Here is a 25,508-nt window from a genome sequence, read left to right as displayed (position 1 = left end):
TTCTTCAATAAAGGAAGACATATATTGTTTTTCATACTTTAATGTCATAAAGATAATTGGCTACCATGTCAAAATACAAACACTGTATTAGGGAGCTTGTAACAGGGAGAATGCAGCATGCGACAACACAATGGAGTACAAAGGAGAAACTGGAAGAATGTGACCACAAGCCTTTAGCACTGTCTTGGAGGTTGTGTTTGATATCATTTGCAGATAGACTATAAAAAAAATCAAAAATGTATACTGAAAAGCCTAGAAAAATCACTCAAACAAGTTAAGTCAGTTGTGAAAATAATATAGATTCAAAGAGAACAATCTAAACGTAGATTGAAGATTGAAGTAGAGGAAAAGAAATCATTTTCGACAACAGAAATGATTAAGAAAGAAGGTAGGTGGTAATCCCAATAGTAAGTGTGTTAACTGTAAATGCTCTAAACTTTCCCATAGAAAAAACAAATAAAATCTATCAGACTGCATCTTCCATTAAAGGCAATACTCACTACATGCCATCTATAAGAGAACCACTTTAAACAGGAAGACATAAATAAGTTAAAAGAGAACAAATGGCCAGCGAGATCGCTCAGTGGGTAAGAGCTCACCACAAAAGCCTGGTGATCTGAGTCTAATTCCCAACACACCTGTGTAAAGGTGAAGGCGAGAGCCAGCTCCACAAAGGAGCCCTCTGACCTTCACATGCACCATGCATGACACATGTGCACACACACCCATGAGCATGCACACACACACACACACACACACACACACACACACACACACACAAATAATAAATGAAGAAGAAAACAAACAGGAAAAAATAGCATTAATAGTTGAATTAAAACTAAGATGGCATGGCAGAGTACAACATATTGTTAGACTTCAGAATAAAGACTGTGCCCAGTGGACACCTGTAATCCCAGCACTCGGGAGGCAGAGCCAGGCAGATCTCTGTGAGTTCAAGGCCAGCCTGGTCTACAGAGTGAGATCCAGGACAGGCACCAAAACTACACAGAGAAACCCTGTCTAGAAGAACAAAACAAAACAAAACAAAAATGTGCCCAGCAACAAAGGAGGGTGCAATTGAAGGATAAAGTGCCTAGTTTCCCAAGAAGACGTAAGCACCCTAAAAGTGGGTAACAACAGTTACAAAAGTCACCCAAACGCTGATGGACCTGAATACAGAAATATGAAAAAGCCACCATGTCAGTTAGAGGATCACGTCTCTCCCTCGATGATCAACAGGACAAGCGTACAGACAATCGGAGGACATGGAGGACCCAGGTCACACTGCCAAGGAACCTGACCTCCCTGACACATTAGCAATGACAGTGTTCATCTTCTTTTCAAGTCCATGACCTAGCTGACTATGTAAGAGGACATAAAAAAAATCAACAAATTTTAAAGAATTGAAATCTTATGTTTCCTGACCCGAAACCAGTAACTGTAGGGTGTTGTCCAGGGGGTGATGGGAATAAGGAAGTTTTTCTAAGCCTTGATCTTTCACCATTGTTACGATTACACCTTTGTCAAAATCCACAGTTGTGCGCTCAATAGGTAATGCTACTGCATAAAAATAATTCCTAAAGCCTGACTAAATGTCTTTAAATAAAAATTGAAGATAAGCTTCTGATAAAATGATGTGAACTACAACAAAATAATGGCTTCTATGAAAGGCAAGCTGTTCAAAATGTACAGGAAAAACTAAAAATGCTCCCTTAATTACCAGAGGCTGGTGGGTATGGTTGTGTTCTTTTCTGATCCCTCGCATTATTTCTGTACACTCAGAATGTTCAAGGATAACAGAAACTCACTTGTACAGAAATTTTATATGATTATTTAAAATGAGAACAATCTTTTCTGTCGTTCTGTGGGTATCACCCCCAGAGGCAGCCGCAGACATCAGGGGTCTAGTATAACTGCTTCGAGTCTGTGAGAGAAGACCTGCTTGGCAGACTGCTCACCACGCAACAATCCACCTCTCAAGAGTGGGTCCAGTGTGCCACACACTGTGCAGCCAGAGAGAAGGATCATGAAGGAAGTCTCAACTCTCATTTCAACGATGGTGTCAAATATGTAGTCACCCTCTTTGGCTTTGGGACACTAGAACAACAAATCTCGCTGGTTTTGTTTTCATACAAATGATGGGACGCCATTGTCTCCATTCTGTCAGCTCTGTGTTCCTTGTTAGGAACACACAAATGGAGCCAGTTTCTCCAGCTTTGGGAATCCAAGCCATCTGGTCCTGAACTCCAGGGAAATGCAGAAACTTGATGTTCCCAGAGAACAGTCACACTTACAGGAGCTGAGGCCCAAACGCCATCTCCATCAGTTATTTGGGGCCTTGGATGGGTTACGACACCTCTGACATTCTAAATCCCCAGACTTAGATTCCAGTCTGTAAGATACAGATCATAACAGTGTCCACCTCCCAGGACTGTGGTAAGGATGAAAGGACCTGAGGTATGTGAAGTCCAACTAGCTTAACTGTAAGCTCTTATGAGCTGCTCAGCATGGGAAGGCAAAGCCTTTGCTGTCACATGTGATCAGCATTGGCTTGGCTAGCATGCACATCTGCTCATGACTGCACTACCCTGAACTTCTGGATCTTTCACACTAAGGACTCCCTGGACTATCACAATCAGTGTACTGGCTTGATTCATCAGGGACTATCGCATCCCACTCAGTGGTCTTTAGAATTTCTTCCCTCTTTGAAAACTAGTGACTTATACTGTGAACTTCAGAGATATGACTACAGATGAAAAGACGGGGGAGATCATGAGGGGAATGAGAGGGAAAGGAGCCCTTCACCTTGAAGCTTCTCGCCAGATGAGAAGTAAGAATTTTGACACAACAGTATTTGCTGAGGAGGTCGTTAACATAGAGCCTATATGCCTTTCATACATAAATGTTTCATGTTAAAATAGTAATGACTCAGGCTTAAGCCCTAAGAGTAACATGACCTTGGGTAGAGCCTCATTCCTTTTCCCAGACATTTAATAAACAAGACTGTTTACCATAAAAATACCCTGCCTTTCTGCAGCCCTGTGAGCTAGACCTTGTCAATTGTAATCTGTCAGGTGGCCTTTGGGAGGTACCCTATGGTCTCCTTGAGGTTCCTTAGTGGCCCTTTGAAGATACCAGCTCCCAAAACTGCAAAACTCCTTGGGGTGGTTTGAATAAGAATAACCCCAAAATAGTAGTCGGGCAGTGTTGGTGCATGTCTTTAATTCCAGCACTTGGGAGGCAGAGCCAGGAAGATCTCTGTGAGTTTGAGGTCAGCCTGGTCTACAAAGAGAGATCCAGGACAGGCACCAACACTACACAGAGAAACCCTGTCTTGAAAAAACCAAAATAATAATAATAATAATAATAATAATAATAATAATAATAGCCCCCCACAATATATTGGAATTCTTAGGAAGTGGCGTTATCTGAAAGACAAGGAGGTGTGGCCTTGTTGGAGGATGTGTGTCAACTAGGGGTGGGCTCTGAGATCTCAAGAACCCAAGCAGGCCCAGTGGCTCTTTCTCTTCCTGCTGCCTGCAGATCCGCATGTAGAACTCTCTGCTACCTCTCCAGTACCATGTCTGCCTGCAAGCTGCCCTCCATGGTGATAATGGACTCAACTTTTGAACCTGAAGGCAAGCCCCATTTAAATGCTTTCCTTTATTAGAGTCGCTGAGGTCATGGTGTCTAGTCATAGCAAAAGAACACTGACTAAGACACCCCTGTATGTTACTATTGTAATACAGCCCCCTCTCAGAGATGGCCCTACACCACGTTCTCAGTACAATCCTCCAAGAATGTCCTTCCTCCTCTTAACTCTTGTGCTCAAAATCAAGATTTGAATGAAATGTCTTGTAATAAACACCAACTCTTCCTTGTACTGGCTTACCCTCAAATTCTTTTTTCCCTGAAGCCAAGAGTCTGATTTTAACACTGAGCTGAGGTTTGCGGTGGTTTGAACAAATGCCTCCCATAGACTCATAGATTTGAACACTTGGTCCCTAGCTGATGGTGCTGTTCAGGGAGATTACAGCCCCTTTAGGGGGTGGAGCCTAGCTGGAGGAAGGACATCACTAGGGGTGGGCTTTGTTTGCCCTGTCATGGGGTAACTGAAGAGAAAAACTCCCAAGAGGCCTGACTAAGTCAAATGGAGTCTTCACTAACTGCAGGTGGGACTGTCCCAGGCAGATTAGCAGTTTTGAAGGGTAAAAAAACACAATTGTGATGTCTACAGAAAGCAAGCACTGTTTACAGAAGTGGAGGAGAGATAGCAGTTAAACGGGCAGGCAGCTAACTCTAGCTCAGGGTCACATTGCATAGGAACTTAGGACAGGTCCTGAGACAAGTTTGACCAAGATATTTTTAGCACTTAAAGTATTCTTAGGAATACTTTCATGAGATGGCGTAACTATAGTTCAGTAGCCTACTGTAGCCTCACTTTCTTCTCTTCTCTCCCTTCTTCACCCTCCCTCACTCCTGCTTTCTCTCCCTCCCTCTCTTTCTCTTTCTTCTTCTCTTTCTCTCTCTCCTTCTTGTATGTGGATGAAAATGTGCTCAGCCAGCTTCCTGTCCCTGCCACCATGCCTTCCCTGACTGTAGCCACCATGCCTTCCCTGACTGTAGCCACGCCTTCCCTGACTGTAGCCACGCCTTCCCTGACTGTAGCCACGCCTTCCCTGACTGTAGCCACCATGCCTTCCCTGACTGTAGCCACGCCTTCCCTGACTGTAGCCACCATGCCTTCCCTGACTGTAGCCACGCCTTCCCTGACTGTAGCCACCATGCCTTCCCTGACTGTAGCCACGCCTTCCCTGACTGTAGCCACCATGCCTTCCCTGACTGTAGCCACGCCTTCCCTGACTGTAGCCACGCCTTCCCTGACTGTAGCCACGCCTTCCCTGACTGTAGCCACGCCTTCCCTGACTGTAGCCACGCCTTCCCTGACTGTAGCCACCATGCCTTCCCTGACTGTAGCCACGCCTTCCCTGACTGTAGCCACCACGCCTTCCCTGACTGTAGCCACGCCTTCCCTGACTGTAGCCACCATGCCTTCCCTGACTGTAGCCACGCCTTCCCTGACTGACTGTAACCACGCCTTCCCTGACTGTAGCCACGCCTTCCCTGACTGTAGCCACGCCTTCCCTGACTGTAGCCACGCCTTCCCTGACTGTAGCCATGCCTTCCCTGCCATGATGGACTCTATCCCTCTGGAACTGTAAGCCAGAATAAACCAAGTCCTTAAGTTGCTTCTATCAGGGTATTTTATCACAAAAATAGAAGTAATTAGTACAAGGTTCATAAAAGATGAGAGAACTCAGCCCAGCAAGATAGCTCAGCAGGTAGAGGTACTTGCCACAAAGCAAATGCACTCACAAATGACCTGAGTGCAACCTTCAGACCCGTGTGGTTGAAGGAAGGAACTGTGTAGTTGTCTTGTTTTGTTTTGTTTTGTTGTTGTTGTTTTACTCTTTCGGGGCCTACTACCCAGCTCCCAGATAAAGATTTATTCTTACTTTATGAATGTTCAGCCTTAGCTTGGCTTATTTCTAGCCAGCTTTTCTTAACTTAAATTATCCCATCTACCGTTCACCTCTGGTCTTTTACCTTTCTCTATTCTATATACCTTTCTTTCCTTCTTACTCCATGGCTGGCTGTGTGGTTGAGTGGCTGGCCCCTGGCATCCTCCCCAAAACAAAATTGTCTCCCCCAAACTATTCTCTGACCTCCACATACAAGCCAGAGAGGCAGCCAGTAGGCAGCATTCCTCTGTGGTTTCTGCTCCAGGTTCTGCCTTGAGATACTGTCCTGACTTCCCTCAGTGACAGACTGCTACCTAAAACTGTTAACAGAAAAGAACCCTTTTCTCCCAAGCTGCTTTTGGTCAGAATGGCTTATCACACCAACAGGAACAAAACTAGAAGACCCCAGTGAACCATGGGAGGAGAAAAGAACTGTAATAGGCTATTAAAGTGGCAAGAAGACAAACCTAGAACATTCCTACGGCAGATAGTTTTTTGAGGGGTTAAAGAAAAAAAAAAAAAGACATATGAACTTCAGAGTGAAACCTGATCTTAGAAAATCAAAAAGGAAGGGGGGCATGTTTAGCAATTTATCAATTAACCCTGTGACCCCTACTTTAAAACTATTCACACATAATACCAGAAGGGTGCTCCAGAGAAAGATGTCCTGAGAATGTTCATATCCATAAATAATGGGGTTGATTAAAAATAGGTCACCCAAATCAATCTAATTGTGTTCTATTTTTAATGTAAATTCTTCCATTGATTTTTAAAATGTGTAGCCCATTAAAACACATTAATCGTGACCCTAAGAATGTGTTTGTGTTGAAAAAAAAAAAACCCAAGGTGAAGAAGAAAAGAAACAATTTCCCACCACATGAAGGTGGAGCAGAAATATCACCAAAGCCTTAGGCTGGAGAGGTGAGGTGCCGGGATGATAAACCATGGCCCAGCTGCATGGAGATAGGTTTAGAATGTCTGGAGCCTCGTGTGCCTCACTGGGATAAAAGATTCTAATTTTATAGAACCAAGGGGAAAACATGTGATTATCTGTCTGTGTTCTTTATTCCACGAATATCATAATCTCATATTTGCACAACAGACACTCATTCTGGAAAATGTGGCCAAAAGAAACCAACATTAAAAATGTTCCATGACTCCATCATTGATCTGAATATATCCTGGAAACATTTTCATGAATGCACACTCAAGTTGTGAAAACATACATATTTTTCAAACATTTCTTATATTTAATTATGTAGAGGGCTGTGTACACATGAGTGCTGGTGCACATTGGGACCAGAAAATGCATCCTCTGGAGCAGGAGTTACTGGTCTTTGTGAGCAGACTGACAGAGGTGATGTGAGGAACTGACGTGGGTCCTTTGCAAGAGCTGTACGCGATCTTACCTGCTGAGCCATCCATTTCTACAGCCCCGTAAAGACATTTTAAAAGAATGGGCATAGAACGTATATGTTTAGAACTTCCATTTAAGCCTTAAATGCCCTATTCATTTTAGATGCCAATGAATGAAGTTCTTCAAAATTTAATGGAACAGAGATGGCATGTTACCATCTTGCCCAGCACCCTCAGAATACTGAATATTGCGGTTGGTGCCTTGTAAATATCCCCAGGCTAAATTCTTGCCAACATTTTAAATTGCTTAGATTTCAAAATGTAGATTCATGACATCAAAGCATAAACATGTTCTGAAAGCCCTTTTTACATCGTGCCACACTGACCTCTGGGAACACTGTACAAGCAAATGCTCCCCGGAAGGGTCAGAATCACTTCCTCACACTCACTCTAATGTTCGTTACTATTGTTTAGTTATGCTAACTTCATAGGCTTTACATGGGTCCTTTTAAACTTTCGTAAGTTAGCATACAAAGCAATGGGCTTCATTGTGGCATCTTCACACACACATCATTACACCTTATCCTTACTCATTTCCAGTTGAGTTTTGAGACAGAACACTGACAATTGCATTTTATCTCTTGTTGACAATCTGTGGCCTTTGGCCTATTCCCCTCAAGGGCTTCCTACTCCTTTCTAAATGTTCTCATTACTAACCCTTTGTAAGATTTAATCTAACTGCTTTTTCCACTTTGCTCTTGGACATCTAGATTTGTGTTAAGTTAGGCATTTTGTCATACAGCAATGCTTTGTTTCAGGGGCTGGAGGGATGGCTCAGTGGTTAAGAGAGCCTGATGCTCTACCATGAGGACCAGAGTTTGGATCCAATACCCATGTCAAGCTGCTCAAAAGCACCTGAAACTACAGCTCCAGGAGATCCCATGTGACTTCTGGCCTCAGTGACCACACACGCACATGCACAAGCATGCACACACATACACACACACACACACACACACACACACACACACACACTAAACCTTTTTTCTTTTAAAAAGTTTCATTTCTCTGTCTTTATAGTTTTCCTTTATATTCTCTGCCTTTAGCATAATTCTTAGAATGGCTTCCTTGATCTCTTTATTCATTGAAATGACTGTGAATAACACAGTTATTTCAGAGAGTATGGTCTCTAAGTAAACCAAATACACAAGATAGTTTATAAGTCAGCAAAACATCCTAACAATATGAAAGAGTAAAATATAATTAATTGTGTGATAGCAAGTACTTGTATGTATAAATAATATAAATGCCTACGTTTGCAAACTGTAAAAAAAAACATAATGAAAGAGGAGCTGGGATGTAGGTTCAGTGGTAGAACACTGGACTAAAATAAGTGAGGTCCTGGGTTCAATCCCCAGTACTGCCTCCTGCCCTAACCCAACCCCAGAATACAAGAAAATTTGAAAACATTCAAAACGAAGTATCCAAGGTACTACTGATGAATACTAAGATTTACAGCTACTACAAGCCAAGGGAGATCATATTTTCACAAATATGAAAAGAGAAAATATTTAATTGAAAAAATAGAATATCAGGCAAATTGTAGACTATCAAAGTGAAGAATAATTAGGAAGTTTGATGTTTGCACAAATTATTTGGTCCTTGTTTTTCAGGCTTGTCAAAGGATGTCCCTGTGCTCATTAGAATATGAGGTGATAAGGACGGAACGCAAACATGGGTGCTGACACCCTAACACAAGCCAGAGTAAAACCATCCCAGACTGGAATTCAATCCCTCCGCCCTGCAAGAAGACAAAATCCAAAAAACTTATCTGAAAAAAAATTTAAATGTCAATCGAAGTAAATGCCATCATAAAACGGCTGTTTGTTTGTTTGTTTGTTTACCCCCTCAAGGAACAATACTGACGTCAGTCAAGAAACAGCATATAATCAGAAACTGGAGAGGGAGCTGATTAAAACTCTATGATAAAAACCACAGATTTTGTCGTATTTATAATATCGGTCAGCACCTTTAAACGTATATTTTGTTGGAATTTATAAACACTGGCTTTCCTGACTCCTTTCAGGACAGTTATTTGGCGCTGTCTCCCTCTCCCTCAGCCCTCCCAAGCTGGGAAGTCGGAAGCTTCTGCAGACTCACAAGGACGAGGACCGCCTCGGGCACCCAGCGGGGCACCCAGGCAACTCTTCCAGACGCCTCTAGAGGGCGCGGCAGTGCATCGTGGGGAAGCAGTGCGCATGTTCCACCCGCTCGGGCTGCCCTCCCTTCGTTTCCGCCGGAAGCGCTCCCTGGGAGAGGCGGCCGGAAACTCAGGCGGGATCGGTTGCGTAAATACTTTTGAAAGGCCCTATCAGCGCGGGGGGCGGCACGTTTGATCTGTGCGTGGGCTCTAACGGTGGCGAGTCCGGGCAGTGAGCGGCCTGCGCCATGGATGCTGAGGGTTGGTCGGATCTCCGGCTGCTGCACGATCTCAAGAAAAGCCGCAGCCGTTTCCAGACGCTCATGCAGCGGCTGATAGCGAAGGTGGGCTGGGCTGGCCGCGGGAGGAGGGAAGGGCGAGGCGGGAGGGGACCCAGCGCCCTAGGGTCTGACCGGCTCTCCTTCCCCGCAGTACAACCAGCCATTTGAGGACGACCCGCTGGTGCAGATGGCCACGCTGACCTACGAGACGCCCCAAGGTGCGGAACCCCCCTCCTCTTGGCGATGTGCTAAAATAGTGGGGTCTAGAATTTGCAATGCTGTACTTGTTCCCCTCACTCATAGGGACCTCGCAACCGTCAGTTGCTGATTTCCAAGCCTGAGACACACATGCAGCCTGATTTTTTTAAATGTCTGGCGCGCAAGCCCGAGCTAATTGCCTAGCAGTACAGTGTCTCTGTAAAATGAAAAGGATATTGACAACTATGGGTACTGCATATGGGTATGTTAACAGTCACCGGAGTGCCGGTCAAGCCATTGGAACAGCGCCCAGGACTGCTCGGCTCTCATGGACTGTGCTGTGTAACGCGGCCCCATCTGATTTGGACAGTCCATCTATCTTGAATAACACTAATTTTGTTGGCAAAAACCTGATGTCAGTTATATGAAAAAACAGTGAAGTATCTGGAGAGTCTGAGACCGTCGCAGGTTGGCTTTCTAATGGCCCCCCCTGGGAACTGGCCAGCACACAGACTCCTAGGGCTGCGGTTGTTAGTTAATAGCTCTGTGTCCTAGCAGTCTCTTAGCTTAGATTTATGCCACGAATCCCTCAGCCTGTTACTTATTCTGCGAGAGTTTTTGGCATGGCCTTTCCTAAGCTGCTCCTGACCCTCCCTATGCAATATAGTAGTATGAACTTCCGATTAAAGACAGTGATTGTGGTAGAAGCAGCAGGGACTGGATCATTTTCCTGACGGTTCACCTGTGCCTGCACGTCTGAGTTTTGTAGAGTTCAGTTTCAACCCTGCAGTGAAAGCCCTTTTTAGAAGCCATTCTAGTTAAATGTAGATTTCCCACAGAGGGGGCCGCTCAGCCAGAGCAGCAGCACAGCCTTGCTTTGACTCTTGAGCGCATATACTGCATGGCCGTGTTCTGGAAAGACTGTGTACAGTGGTCAGCACTCCCAGAATTCACACGCCTGCTCTGTTATGTGAGTGGAGAGCCTGGGCTAGTGGTCATCTGAACTTCTTCTTCCTTTTGCATGCCTGTCTCTGTAGTGAGTATGGCAAGTCTCTTGGAGGGTGTAGGAGTTACATGCAGATGGGTTGTGGGTACTAAACGATGTCTCCTTGCTAAAATCTGGCGCATAGAGGGTGCTGTGTAATTTTTTTTCTGCTTCTGTTATAATACAACCATCTCAAAACCCACCATTCTTTCTAAGAAACCTGGGTTCCTGGGAGATTTAGAAGAACCGAGTATATTGCATTCTGCTAGTCAGTGAGTGACAGGGCTGATGCACTTGAACTCCAGGGCTCTCTGTACGTGGGCTTCTCTGTATTGTACTGCTAGATTGCCATAGGAAAGCACTGACTCCAGGATGAGGTGCAAAAATTGCCCTATAAAAATGCTTGCTCTAGGCAGGTGGTAGTGGCCCACACCTTTAATTCCAGCACTCAGTTCAAGGCCAGCCCAGTCTACAGAGCAAGTTCCTGAGCAGCCAGCCAGGGCTACACAGAGAAACCCTGTCTCGAAAAACTCAAAACAAGAAAGCTTGCTCTGTAAATGTATGATGTATGTGCCCCCTCCCCAGTAAATATTCATCTGAAGAGCGGTATGTATTTGGAATATGAGCTGTCTTCGGCCCTTCAGGTTAGTGGTGAAATTGGGTAAGCTGCTGCCTTCTGAGTAGGAGAGATTGCCATTAGTGAAGTTTGTCCAGCACTGTCAAAACCCAGATTGCTTTTTTGTTTGTTTGTTTGTTTTTCGAGACAGGGTTTCTCTGTGTAGCTTTGGCACCCGTCCTGGAATTCACTCTGTAGCCCAGGCTGGCCTCAAACTCACAGAGATCTGCCTGCCTCTGCCTCCCGCTTGCTGGGATTAAAGGTGTGCACCACCACCGCGTGGCCCCAGATTGCTTTTAATGTGCGCCTTTGTGCCTTTCAGCTTGGCTTTCTGTTGATGTCTTTTGAGCAGAAACTGAACATTTCAGGTTACTTCAGTTGTCATCTTCATTTTTTTAAGGATTGAGAGTTTGGGGAGGAAAGCTGATAAAGGAAAGAAACAAGGAACAAACTCAGGTAAATACCGTCAAGTTGACTGCCTTACTGCTTTGCTGTGGTGCGTTGGTGTGACAAAATGCCAGCGTGGGTGAGCCCTGAGGTCACTGCCGAGAGCTTTGGGAGACCACCTCGGGGCCTTTGATCTCCTCCTTCCCTGCCTTTTCCCTCTGTTTGAAGAGTCACTGAGAAGCGTTTCTTCCATGGCCTGGCTCTTGTATGCTACATTTTCTCCATCATAGTCCATAGGGCCTTCACAGCAATCTTAAGTGTGCAGATGCTGGACCAGCTTGGGGACCTCCAGACTATGTACTAGGCCAGCTAGGAGCTCCTTTGTTGGGTCCTTACAAAAAAGACCAAATCTCGTTTCCTTTGAGAAAAAACAATACCCTTTTTCTCCTCTGAAACCAGGAAGCAGAAAGATGAGGAAGAGATAGAGTGCAGAATCACACTTCCTTCTGCCTTTCTCTGTCTCTAGAAGGAGGTCTCCTGGTACCAAGGCTTTACAGCTAGATCTGATACTGGCTTCCTGGATGGCATCAATAGTTTTCCTTCCTGCTGAGAGACTGTGTGTGGCCTTTGCCTGGTAATAAGTATAAGGCTCTCTGGTCTGATTGAGTCTTGGGCAGCCATGGTTCCCGGGGAAACCTGTTACCCAGAATGCAGCCTCAAGATGAAGGTTACACATGGACAGCTTCCTTGGTTAGTTGTTAGAGCTGTAGGAGGGCTGGAACACTTGGGTTAGCTGACTGCCATGCGTGTAATCCCCGCTGCCGTTCAGCTCCTGTCTGACTGCGCCCACACCCCTTTCCAGGTAACAATAGGGAGCCCTTGCCTTCACCAGCTAGTGTTTAAAAAAATCTGACTGCCTCTGTGGTCTTTTGAGAGTCTCACTGCAGCCCAGACTGGCCTCAGACTCATCAGTCCTCCTTTGGCCTCCTGGAGCGCCAGGATTGCAGCCGTGTTTCAGAGTGTCTTTTTTTTAAACTGCTGATCAGGTACAAGGCATTTGGCCCTTGCACATTCCTCTGTTGTGAATCAGGGTCCGCGTGCTTGTCTGTAAAGACATACGTTCTCGGAGATGTGCCAGTCATGTGTTGGCCCTTGTCACTTAGCTCTGTTGTAAGGGAAGCCACCAGAGGGGTGGAAGTGAACACATCTGCTATATTCCACGGCTTGATTTATGAAGCCCATTGCATGGTCCTCAGAGCAGCCTGTCCTGGCCCCTCATCATCATTCGGGGCCGCAGGGCATACTGTCTACATCACACACCTGTCAGCAGTGCTCAAATGCCAGTAGCTAGTAGCAAAAATTAATTATTTAAGGTTTTTGTTTAAAATGTAGGGGACCCTCTGCCTGGGGTCTAGAATTGCTGGAGCTTTTCTTAGGACTGAGAAAGTGAGCGTGCACAGTCTGTAGTTAGAACTGGAGACCTCCACGGTGTTACTGGGGTTTATTATTGGAGCTCTCTCCCCAAGACCAAGTGTTTATGCTGCTTCCAAGATTGCCCTGCTGAGGATTGGGAGCAGGACGTTAGGATGGACTGACCCCCCATGGCCCTGCACCGGTTCGTCCTGGGCTCTCTTTGTAGGTACCAAACAAGCCGTAGGGGGTGCTGAGGACTGGCTGCTCCCCTGAGTGTCAGAAGTTCTGCCCTTCAGACACTGGAGCCATAAAATTTAAGCTGAAAACCTTGAGGTGTTAGCTTGCAGTTGAGTCCTTCCTTGTAGGTAGAAGTGACTTAGTTTGGTGCTGATTTTGGCCACCTCAGGTTTCCTGGGCCCATAGAGCTAGGCACCTGAAAGAACATCACTCACCACGGGAGCTTCTAAATCATGTGAGCAGCCTTCTGTGTCGAGTGCTGGCACTTTACTGATAAGCACGTGGTGCCTTCTTAGTGGAGCCTGCTGAGCACAGGCCTTAGAAAGCAGAGTGGCCTCCTGGGGGCGGGGGAGTGACCATTTGACTCAGTGCTCAGTGGCTCCACCCAGCAAGAACCCCAGCAGTCACATGGCCGTAGACATTACAGTAATGTAGATCCAGCTTGACCCGTGGGCTCCTGACCACTGCTGCGTTCTCTCCTCGACTGCTGGAATTCCCACTGTTTCTGGGAGTCTTGAGGCCCCTCTTTAAGCACGTACCCGAAGATAATTGCAAAGCTTCCTGTTCCCTGGTGTGTCCCGCTAGGATTGTGAATGTGTTGATATACAGTGGCTAGAAATGTGTTGTTACTTAAGCAAGCTTGTATTTCTTGATTTGTACACCCCAAGGACCCTTCCGGGAAGATGATTGCCAGATTAAAGAGGCAGAGTCCAGATGGCAGTGAACATTTACAGCCCTGCACACAAGTCCTGGGAGTCGGTAAGTGTCGCTTTGTTAGAAAGGGAAGCTAGGGACAAGGCCGGCTTGTCTCCATCACAGCAGATCACAGAGGAGGTTTCGCACTGTTGATGTTCTGTGTAGATTTCTTGTCCTCCTAGGTCCTTGGAAGGTGGGAAGCCATGTCCTGCCCACTAGTGTCAGCATTTAGTAGGTCTCAGGATTTGCCCTTAAGGATGTTGTTGTGAGCACAGGCTTCTGTAGAAAGGACCCCTCCCCCTTCCTCACCTCTGCAGCCAGTCTTTCCTGACTCAGCTTCCTCCCCTTCCACAAGGCTCCCAGGCTGTGCTCGTCCTGTCTCCCCAACTCCCTCCAGTCAATCCCTTTGCAGCCAGATTACAGAAAGATGCTCCCGCTGGCCACCTTGAATTTCCCGTTGCCCAGATATTCCTCACCTGGTTCATTCTGGCTGAAGTCTATCTTTAGAACCTTAGTCTGGAGCCCAGTGTGGTGGCACTCATCTTTAATCCAAGCACTTGTAAGGCAAAGGCAGGTGGAATTCTTGTGAGTTTGAGGCCGGTTAGATCTACAAAGGGAGTTCCAGGCCAGCCAAGGCTACATAGTGAGGAGGCAGGGGGAGGAGTGGCAGACTTTTTTTCCAAGTGAAAGCAGGGAAAAGGTGGTGGTGCTGCTTGCTGGAGTTCCTAATCCAGATCCTAACCCCACAAACACTTAGATCTACGGCCTCCCCCACTACTTGAAGCTACTCAAAATGGTTCCTTGGGTGTTGGGGCCATGAGCACCCTGAGGATGTTTCAGTGAATTGTAAGTTAAAAGCTCTGTCCCTCAGCCTGACTAGCCACATTTCGCTGTCCAGTGGCCCAGCCCCTGACTGTTGGGCAACAGGTGGAGACTCCCGTTGTCCCTGGAGTTCGGTCTGCTGGGCGAGTGTCAGAGTGTTTCAGACCAAAGGTGACTGAATTGGAGAATCTGCTGCTCCTATTACCGAGCTGGTGTCTTCTTGCGCAGAGGCTCTGGACAACTGGCAATCATGGGCACAAGAGGAACATGCTTTTTCTTAAGATTTATTTTGTTTAATTATGTGTATGAGGCATCAGATTTCCCTGGAGCTAGGGTTACAGGTAGTTGTCTGCTGACCATTGTGAGTGCTGTGAACTGAACTTTTTGTCCTCTGGAAGAGCAGTGAGCATTCTTTTTGCTTTTTAGGTTTTTTGTTTGATTGGTTTTGTTTTGTTTTTCAAGACAGGGTTTCTCTGTGTAGCTTTGGTTATCCTGGAACTTGCTCTGTAGACCAGGCTGGCCTTGAACTCACAGAGATCTGCCAGCCCCTGCCTCCTGAGTGCTGGGATTAAAGGCACTTGCTACACTCTTAATCCCTAAGCCATCTTCCCTACCCCAGGGAAACATTCTTAAGCCAACAGGAGTCTTTACTGTGGATGTGTCTCAGGTGATCCTTGAGCTGTGGGGTACATGCCATGAGATGCTTCATGCGCTGAACTCTTCCCTACCTCTAGGTTCAGAAAGCAGCAGTGCAGATACAAGCGCAGAAGAGGAGCGTCGGCTAGCGTGCACCTTGACGGTAAGAGAAGCTTCTAGTGACCGTGGGCAGCCTCAGGTACAGCTGCAGCTCCCAGAGCACATCCCTCGTTTCTAGATGTCCCCCAAGGCTCTGCTGCTGCCTTCAGCTCTGGTCACCCTTCAGATCCAGAGACCCAGGCTCTTCCTTCTCAGAGGCCTGCGCTTTGCTTACTTGCGCTGTTGGCTGAGCAGACTCAACTCAGGAAGGGGTTTGCTACATGCCATTATCCTCGACGGACCACTCGATGTGGTCCACTAGACGGACCAGCCAGCCTTGCCCTCGGGCAGTAACGTGAGGAAGTGTTTCCAGGTTATTGTTTAAAAATTTGTATGGTCAGCTGGGCGATGGTGGCCCACACCTTTCATCCCAGCACTCGGGAGGCAGAGACAGGCGGTTATCTGACTTCGAGGCCAGCCTGGGCTACAGAGTGAGTTCCAGGGCAGCCAGCTAGGGCTGTTACACAGAGAAACCTTGTCTTAAATAGATAGATGGGTGGGTGGGTGGGTGGATGGATGGACGAGTGGACGGATGGACAGACGACAGACAGATAGATAAATTGATTGATTGATGGTCACAAGGTTACTAACCTAAAAACTGAGTGCCTTTGTGTCTTGTTTCCTGCAACACGAATTCTAATAGGTCTTTTTATAAAAAACCTGGTCTACAGAGCAAGATCCAGGACAGGCACCAAAACTACACATAGAAACCCTGTCTTGAAAATCCCCCAAAAAAACCAAGAAACCTGGAGCCAGATACTAGGGTAAATGCTGAAAGATCAGAGAGACAAAGGAACAAGCCACAGCCACCTCTTACCTCTAGGACTCATCAGCCAGAAAGGTCTTTAGTTCCTGTCTCCTCAGCCTTATATACCTTTCTCCGCCCTGCCATATCACTTCCCTCTTAGTGATGGGATTAAAGGCATGTGTGCTTCCCAAGCAAAGGCATGAGATCTCAAGTGATGGGATTAAAGGCATGTGACTCCCAAGTACTGGGATTAAAGATGTATGCCACCACTGCCTGGCTCTGTTTCTTTGTTAGACTGATTCAATCTCATGTAGTCCAGGGTGGCTTTGAACTCACAGAGATCCAGACAGACCTCTGCCACCCGAGTGCTAGGATTACAGGTGTGTGCCACCACTGTTTGGCCTCTGTGTTTAATCTAGTGGCTTGTTCTGTTCTCTGATGTTCAGACAAATTTTATTAGGGTACACAATCTATCACCACGGTTTCCCTTGGTGTCTCCAGGGGGAGTGACCTGCCTCCTAGTACCCTCTGAGTCTCATCTCCCTGGTTGGTTGGTGGAGGTGAACAGCTCTCACAGAGCTTAATCATTAGAGCGCTTTCCTGGCCTTGTGGCACTGGGTGTCAGGAAGGGAGGTGAATCCTTCCAGTGTGGAGAGCGGGAGAGCCAGGGCTCTCTTCTCATTTGGCAGCCAGGCTGATCAGATCGTCTCCAACCTCCCCACTTTCTTTCTAGTAACACTGTTATCGACATCTTCAGGCTTGTGTGCTCTTGGTCATTTTACTCTCTCTGATCCCTGATAAATTCCCTGCAATCACACACTGGGTCTCGAATTCTACGAGGCCGTACCACTTGTACGAGTGAATCTGGAAGAGTACCTTTGAATAACTTCCTTTAAATGTTCAAGCCTTCATGAGCTTTCAGATTGCTCCAGAATTCACGAGGCTGGAGGTACCTGGCATTCTGACTGAGTGTTCTGACTCTCTTTCTGATCAGCCTGCAGTGCCTGGAAGCCCCTGGAAAAATGATTTAAGAAGGAAGTACTTGAGCCAGGTGGATATCCTGCTTCAAGATGCAGAGTATTTTAAGGTAACCTGTGTCTGTTGGTAAGACTTGGCCAGACATTAAAGACAAGTTGGGGTGCAGTGGTCAGGATTCCGTGTTCTGTCCTTGGAGCCTGTGAAGGGATTCCACACTTGTCACGTTTTGTGAGACTTTTTCTCTTCTTCAGTGAACACCTCAGGGGCCTAGGCAGCATCAGGGAAACTCAGGGAGTCATGTGGGGGTGGGGGGTGACTTGTCCACTGCCCTGGGGATAGCTCAGCTCCAGAAGGGCCACAGACTCCAAGGGCAGCCCCAGCTCTTAGCTTCACAGTTGAGGAAGTAGCAACCACCCCCTTCCCTGGCGAGGTCTCACTCCTGTTCCCAGCCTGCTGTACCTGGTCTGAGGTGAGTGAGGAGGAGGCAGGGAAGGCTGCAGGCCTTTCTCCTAACACAGGTGCCCTGTGCTTCACTGCTGTGCTTTCTCAGCCCAGGACCACCTGCCAAAGGATGGTGCCGCCCATAGTGGGCCGGGCCCTGCTTCGTCAGTTAGTGATCAAGACAGTCCCTCACAGACATGCCCACAAACTACCTGATAAAGACTGTTACTCGGGTGATTCTAGGCTGTGTCGGGTTGATAGCTAATGCTAACTAGGAAAGCTGGTGTCGGAGATGTCACCTCTGGCTTCCCAAGTTCTGTCAGCATCTTTCATAAAACAAAGGATGTCCTAATGCCCTGATGCCAGATGCCTAAGTAGTGATGTTAATTACAAGCACTGCCTCCCCCGACAGCTGCAAGTTCCCTGGAGTCAATATTTCTTACTGTGCTGGTGGCCAGCGGAAGCCTGTTTGAGGATCCCTCAGTCACTGTCCTAGGAAAGCATTCTCTGTCACCAGCAGAGCAGGTGCCATCCTCCTGGCTATTATGTGATCAGAGGAAAGGATTAGAATTAGTCCTGAGTTTATCTAACCTCTGCCCACCATATACATGGCCTCTGGAAATTCTGACTAACCCAAGTTGTCTTAGTTGGGTTTCTATTGCTGTGAGGAGACACCATAACCACGGCAACTCTTACAAAGAAAACATTTAATTGAGGTAGCGGCTTACAGTTTCAGAAGTTTGGTCCATTATCATCATCATGGGGAGCATGGTGGCATGCAGGTGGGCATGGTGCTGGAGAAAGCTGCTACATGTGGATATACAGGCAACAGGAAGTAGAGTGTCTCACTGGGCATGGCTTGAGGATACGTGAACCCTCAAATCCCTAGTAATGTCACTTCTTTTGGGGGCCATTTTCTTTTCAAACCACCACACAAGTGTAGTGGTAGACAAGAGCCACTGATGGCTGGGCAGGGAATAGCTGCCAGAAAAGTGCCTATGCCCTTGTGGACAGAGTTCTCAGATGTTTTGGGCCACCCCTTCCCTCTGTGTTTGAAGATTGACCACCAGCTACTGTCATGTTACAATGCACGCTTGGTTTTGTTTTTTGTTTGTTTTTTCCGAGACAAGGTTTGGTACCTGTCCTGGATCTCGCTCTGTAGCCCAGGCTGGTCTCAAACTCTTTTTGCCTGGCTCTGCCTCCCGAGTGCTGGGGTTAAAGGCGTGCGCCACCACCATCCGGCTGTATGCTTGTTTTGACATCAAACAAGGACAGTGTATTTTTAGGGAGAACCCAGTGCCATAAACCCAAGGTCTTAACATCTAAAACTCTTATGATCGTTGGCTCTTATTTCAGAGCGCAGAGAAGAGAGACGGAAAAGACACACTCGTGACCTGGGTTCCTTCCTTACCTGTCACACCAGCCCCTGGTGAGTATGGGGGAGTAATTTTACATAAACTGGGAGACTTTCCATGACTGTAGAAAGCTCAGAATGTGCCGAAAACTTCTCTTTGGCGTGATAGAATTTTACCAGTTGAGCCGCAGTGTCCTTTGTGGCCATTTCTGACCTTTGCAGGGTAGACCCACTCAGGTGGCACCCACTGCATTGGCAGCCCCTCGAGTTGCCGTCACGGTTGTTTTTCATGGGGTCACCTGTCTTGAGGGCTCCAGCTGGGCGTTTCCTGTTTCTATAGGTTTGATTTTAGTTTTCAGAACCCATGAAATAGTCATGTAATAGGAAATCAAAGCTGCACCATGCACAGCAACATGTCTTCCCAGCCATCCTTACAGAGGTCAGGAGTTTGGGGTTACATACTGGCTTTTGTTGCGTGCGTGCGTGCGTGCGTGCGTGAGTGCGTGCATGCGTGCATGCGTGCATGCATGTGGTCAGCTGCCACAGACCACAGAGGCCTGAAAAGGGCATCAGATTCCCCCAGAGCTGGAGTTATAAGCATTTGTCTGTTGCCCGTTGTGGGTGCTGAGAACCGAACTCTGATCCTCTGGAAGAGCAGCAAGTGCTCCTAAACACTGAGTCACCTCTCCAGTCCCCTTCGTTGGGTTTTTTTTTTTTTTTTTTTTGAATGTTTAAGTTTGTAGAATTTCCTTTGTAATCATTTGTGAAGTGTTTCATCCATGTGTATTGTATTGACTTTTGAGCTGACAGCAATCTCTAAACAGTGTGAGGGGGAGAAGACTCCTTTTGCAAAGCAGGGGTGAAAAGTTGAAATCTAATTTTAGTTGCTAAAATAAAGTCTCCCAAGAAGAGTCTGTCCTTAACATTTCTAGGGTTTTATTTTGTCTGTGCTGTTTTAAACCATCATGATCGTGATTCCCTCTTGAGCTCCCTGGCCTTCTGTAAGTATGGATGAGTGGAGCCCTGGTGTAGCCTGACTTTGTCTGGTTTTCTCCCAGGATGCCAGGATAGTATCTCTGCAGAGAGCTTTGGCATCCCTGAAGTGTCAGCTTCGTCCTCCAGAGACTCGAGTCCCTCAAACCCTTGCCCAGATGACATGGCCATTATACCTAGAAATGACAGCTTCTCCTTACTAGAGACCAGCAGCAACAGCTTAAGCAACCAGTCCCTTGAGGATGACATTTGCAATGTGACAGTCAGCGATTTATACGAAGGCATGATGCATTCAATGAGTAGGCTCCTGAGCTTAAAGCCCTCGTGCATAATCTCCACCAAGACCTACATCAACCGGACCTGGAACCTCAAGAGGAGGCTCCCACGTAAGAGTGGGGTGCACGTGAACAGGACATTCTGCCACAGGAGCAAGCCCTCCCAGAGGAGCTCCAAGAAGGGGCCCTGCTCAGAGCCAGGGAAAGAGGCCAGAATATTAAGAGACTGCAGGAACGTATTGCACATTGCTCCCCACAAGACAGACTTAAAACTGGAAAGGGGATCTCTTGAAGGAAGCAAACTCCAAGTCCATAAATTCAGTCCAGCTTGGAAGGAGCTTCAGGGGACACCTCAGAAGTATTTAGACTTAAACCGGATGTACTACCTTGAGCGAGAAAACAGACTGAAGACCTTGCAGTGGCTAATCTCACCTGTTAAAGCACTCCCCAGACCCAGGATGCTTCCGAGTCGAGCAGAGAAGTGCCACAGGGAGATTGGAAGGAAATTTGACCAACTTCATCAGGAATGTTGCCTGTCTTCTGGGAAACAGCCTCGCCTGGCTGGCCCCACAGAGTCCTGGGCTGTAGATGTGTACAGAGGTAGTTCTAGAAGCCCAGGCAGCCCCCAGGGCATAAAAACCCACAGGCTGAGTTTACTTTTCAACAGAGGAAAGAGGTCAAGTGAGGCTTTGGAAGACCTGAGCGAAATGTCTGTCAAAGCCAGTAGATGTCTCCCAAGGAACGATCCTGGTCCATCACTGTCAGAGGACAGCGCCTCACAAAGCCCAGGCCAATCTCAACAGATGTCTGGCCTTTTCCTTCAAGGACATAATTCTGGACCAATCAGAAAGGCAGTATCGCCCAGTGTAGCAATTTCAGCACCATGGATAGGCCCTCAGGGTTGTGGGAGGAATCGCTATGATGAGATTAAAAAAGAATTTGACAAGCTTTATCAGAAGTATTGCCTGATGTCACCTCAGCGGGTGAAGGAGACCTCTCACGTTCCAGTACCTCCAGTGAAAGCTGGTGCAGCTGTTCCTAGTCAGACAGAGGACTTAAGAAAATTAAATCCAGACTCTGGATTCCAGAGTTCCCCCAAATTGTCAACATCTCCTGGCTGGAACATAAGAAGCCCACAAGACTCAATTCCAGTTGAGGCACACATGTCTGCATGGACTACTAGCACTACTGTGAGAGACCCTCAGTTCCCAACAAAGAGGCGCAAGTTGTCGTACCCTCCCACGTGTGCGCACCAGGCCGAGTCTCAGGATTCCTCAGGAACAGCAAGCAAAGCCATGCTCTGGGCAGAAAAGCAGGCCGACCCCGAGGGGCCTGACTGCTGATGAGGCGTTTCTGTCTGTTGGGCATGGTGTTTATGTGTATCAAGTAGCTGCTGTGGGACAAGACTCTATGGCAAACACTTCTGTTTCTCTTGTTGGAGATGGGACTCGGGGCATCACTTGCTAAGCAGTCTACAACTGCAGCCCCCTGTAGCCACTCAGCCTCTGTCCAGCCACCCACCCTGCTCTGCATCACACCATCATCTCTGTCCTTTCATGTGGAATGTTAGTGGTACCTTGGCCACCCAGCCAAGCTCAGCCATTATCAGCCATTATTGCTTCTCCTGATCAGGTTCAGGAGGATCCTCAATGGTATTCTTTCTCTTAATTTTAATTATTTGCCTTGTCTCTACTCCCCTCCCCCATATCCTCACAGTCTATACTTCTGCCTCGGCACCTACCCATGCTTCCAGAGGACATGGTAAACATGGGTAAATCCATGGGTTAGGGCATAATACAGAACCCTTGGCTTGATCTTTGGAGCTCTGGATTTTATTTTTTCTTTTTGGGGGAATTTTTGTTTCATTTGGTTTTTGAGACAGGTTCTTACCTAATTAAGGACTGACCTTGGCTTCACTGTGTAGTCCAGATGGTCTTGAGTTCCTGATCCTCTCGCCTCTGCTTCCCAAATGCTGAGAGTATTTTTGTTTCCTAATTTATTTCCATGGGTAAAGTACTTTGTGAACTCTATCTTCCTGGTTGAAATTCCAGGAAGGGACCTGCCTATGATCAGGCCACAGCAGGGCTAGACCTGTAGAGCAACCCATGACAACTGGGTCTCTGGCTGCCTGGTGTGGCAGTCGTCCATAGCAGGGTGCACCTACCAACAGTATCCTTGTTTTTGGTCTAGAGCTGTGTGCCTAACTGCCTCGACCTCTTGAGCCCTTTCCTAGACCAGACTGCCACCTTGTGTCTCAGTGGCCTGCTCTGGACACTGGGAGTGACTGTGAGTGTGCTCATAGTCAGGTCTCCTCAGCGTAACCTGAGATCCTCTGATGGGAAGGACAAGGTCTCTAAAACCGAAGCCCATAGCGCCCATCCTCATCTAGCCCCTGTGTCCTCAGCCTTCTGCTCATGTCCCCAGCTGTCCCAGGAACACAGCTGTGTCCCCTGCCCTCCCGTCTGGACCTTCTTCCTGCTCTTGATCCTATAAAATCCTGCCACTTCGTTTTAAACCCTGTTCTTGTTTTTCTGAGACCGGTCTTGCTGTGTAGTCCAAGCTAATCTTGACCTTGTGGCCCTCCTGCCCAACCTTCCTAAGTAGGGGTATACATGCACAGGAGCGCCTGCCTTTAACTTCCTTCTGTTTTCTTTCTACTTCAGTTATAAGTCACTTGGAGAGGGGATCAGATCTCCACATTCAGTGATAACATGAAGGCCATTACTAGCTAGTGCCTTCTTTGTGTGAAGCCAGTGAGCCTTTTGTATGCCTTACTCAATCCACATGAGAACCCTTTGGTGAGATGGGCAGGTTCTGTCTCATGGTAAGAAGATATGCTGTGTCTGCTAACTCCTAAATTCACTCAAGTTGGGCCAAGACTTAAGCCCAAGGACTTAGCATGGGGCACATGGCCTGCTGGGATAACAGCAACCTTTGTCATTAATGCTATTGCTGTAGTGTGCCTTGAGTTATTTAGCACGATGGAGTTTCCCATCGTGGTCATAGACATTTATATGAGTGCAGTAGAGTAGAAGTTAGGCATTCAGCAGCTGGCCTGAAGCACTATTGGGGTTGTACAAAGAACTCTTTCATCGTTCAGGATGGAAATGATTTTTAGGAAAACCCAAAGTTTAAAAATGTTGCCTTGCCTCTAGTTGTGCTTTTAGATGGGGTCTCTGTCACTGTGTCACCCAGGCTGGCCGTAGATGCACCTCAAGTATGCAGTCCCATGACTGTTCTACCTTTGCTTTGCCTGTGTGTTGCCCTGCTTGAAGTGTCTGTCCTTAATGCAGCTCTGGGGCAGCCGGTGTCATGGGAAGTGCCTGGTGTGATTCTGCAATAAAGTTAACATTTTCAGTGTCAATCAGTCCTGTGGGCCTGTTTGTCTCAAGTTTTCCTTTTTCCATTTAGACATGACATCTAGAGCATTCTCCACATTTTCTGTTTGTTTGAAGCATGACTTTCTTATGAAACCTACATTTGAGCCCCAGACACAGTGATCCTTGAAATAAATAGGACTGTTAGGTCTTTAAAAGATAAAGTCATCTAAAACTGCCTGAGATTCACTCACAAGAAGTATCTCCAAGATGCTTTTAGAAGGGACTTGAAACTACTGTGAATTATTTCCAGATGCTCTCACAGCCATGCAGCATCTGTGAGGCCTCTGTTTCTACTGAGGTGGTTTCCAATTGCCGGTAGCAGTTTTTAATGAACAATTTCAAATATTCCTATATGGTGACAAAACCCACATGCCAACCCTGTAGTGACAGTTGGCACACTGCTGCCTTGTGAATTTTTTCAGTGTAAAACTGAAGGCCATGCTTCTCTCCTGTCCTTCCCTCAGCAGGTCGCCTGCTCTTGCCCTTTCCCTCTGTCTCAAGCCAGGACCGCATTCGCAATGCCTGAGAGTCAGCCCTGGCTGCCCCAACAGTTTACCATGGACCCGGCACTTCAAGCAGCCAAGTTGCTGGTGGTGAGCTGTTGTAGGGATAGAAGGCTGAGATGGAAGTGCAGGTGGACAGACACCTGGAGGTGGAGAGAGACCTACCTCTCTGGTGTCTCTTCCTATGAGGACAGTTCCTGCTGAGTGTGCTGGCTCACCCCAAATCCTAGCACTAGAAAAGCTAAAGCAAGAGGATCACTGAGTTCAAGCCTTGCCTGGGCTACAGAGTAAGGGCCTGACTCTTTTTAAAAAATTGCATTTTTATGGGGGGGGGGGGGGTCCCATGTAACCTTCCTGGCCCACACCCCCACCTCCGGACGTTGTTAGGGCTTCATCTAGACTTGAAAGACTTCGTTCAGTGAGAGCATAGAGTCCAACACCTTGCGGGAGGCTCATGGTTCCCTCAGAGCATTTTGGCAGTTCTTGCAGGTATAGGCCCTCCCAGGGCAGGCACGGCCTCGGCACCTCTAGGCCCTTCTATGGGCCTGATGCTTCTTGAGAACTTGGGGGTCTGGTATGATGTAGTGGAGGAGGCTAGGCTGGGCTGGGCTGGACAAGGGTGGAAGTCAGTGTAGAGTATAAGGCCTGAAGGAATGATGAACTGGTAACTTATCTGGTTTTAACTCACATAAATAATTTAATACTGTATATTCTACAGTTTTGCTTCAAGGGGCTTCATATTTGGCAGGAATTTGCATATGTGGGTGCTGTGGTTTAAGCGTCTCTCAAGGGTTCATATGTGCTGTGGCCTGCAGGAATATGAAGTAGGAATTCAGCTGACTATGACAAAGCTGTACCTGGAAGAAGCCAGGGGCCTTTCCAGAGGATAAAGCCAAGACTTAAGGAGTCTTGGTGATATTTGGCTTTTGAATATTAGCCGTTTCCTGCAACAAATTTCTCGTGTGCTATTGTAGCTTTTCCATTCCTAGAACAGTGTGTTTGATCATTCATTGGGCACAATTTCCCCTATACAATTAAAGTATTTGGATAACATCTCCCAACTGTTAACAGCAGTCACACAGCCAGACCCCTAACTTCAGGCCTTCTGTAATTATCATTAGCAACATCCGGCCAGAAGGACCTACCTTCTCCAGAGGAAAAGTATCTTATCTGAGATACTTCCCAGACTTTCTAAGAACAGACCGAAGACAGATAGCATCCAGACTATTCATTAGAGAAGGCCTGGTGGATGTGCTAATTAAGCTTAACCTTCCTTAAGTGCTATCTTAGTTCCAGATCTCCTTTTTTAAATTTAATTTTAATTTAAT

At 47.0% G+C, this 25,508-nt stretch overlaps 1 protein-coding gene across 1 annotated transcript; it reads left to right on the top strand.

Moving 5' to 3' along the window:
- The first annotated feature begins 9,206 nt into the window (after positions 1 to 9,206).
- On the top strand, positions 9,207 to 23,661 carry Hjurp (Holliday junction recognition protein). Its single transcript, XM_059278221.1, has 8 exons — positions 9,207 to 9,422; positions 9,511 to 9,577; positions 11,559 to 11,614; positions 13,879 to 13,915; positions 15,448 to 15,512; positions 17,251 to 17,343; positions 19,032 to 19,104; positions 20,088 to 23,661. Exons 1-8 carry the CDS (start codon positions 9,327 to 9,329, stop codon positions 21,638 to 21,640), a joined length of 2,040 nt encoding a protein of 679 aa, XP_059134204.1. The 5' UTR covers positions 9,207 to 9,326; the 3' UTR covers positions 21,641 to 23,661.
- The last annotated feature ends 1,847 nt before the right edge of the window (positions 23,662 to 25,508 follow it).

This window comes from Peromyscus eremicus, chromosome 13, assembly GCF_949786415.1.
Source record: "Peromyscus eremicus chromosome 13, PerEre_H2_v1, whole genome shotgun sequence".
Taxonomy (NCBI): Eukaryota; Metazoa; Chordata; class Mammalia; order Rodentia; family Cricetidae; genus Peromyscus; species Peromyscus eremicus.
The sequence above is the reverse complement of the archived record's forward strand: the minus strand, read 5'-3'. Positions and strand labels throughout refer to the sequence as shown.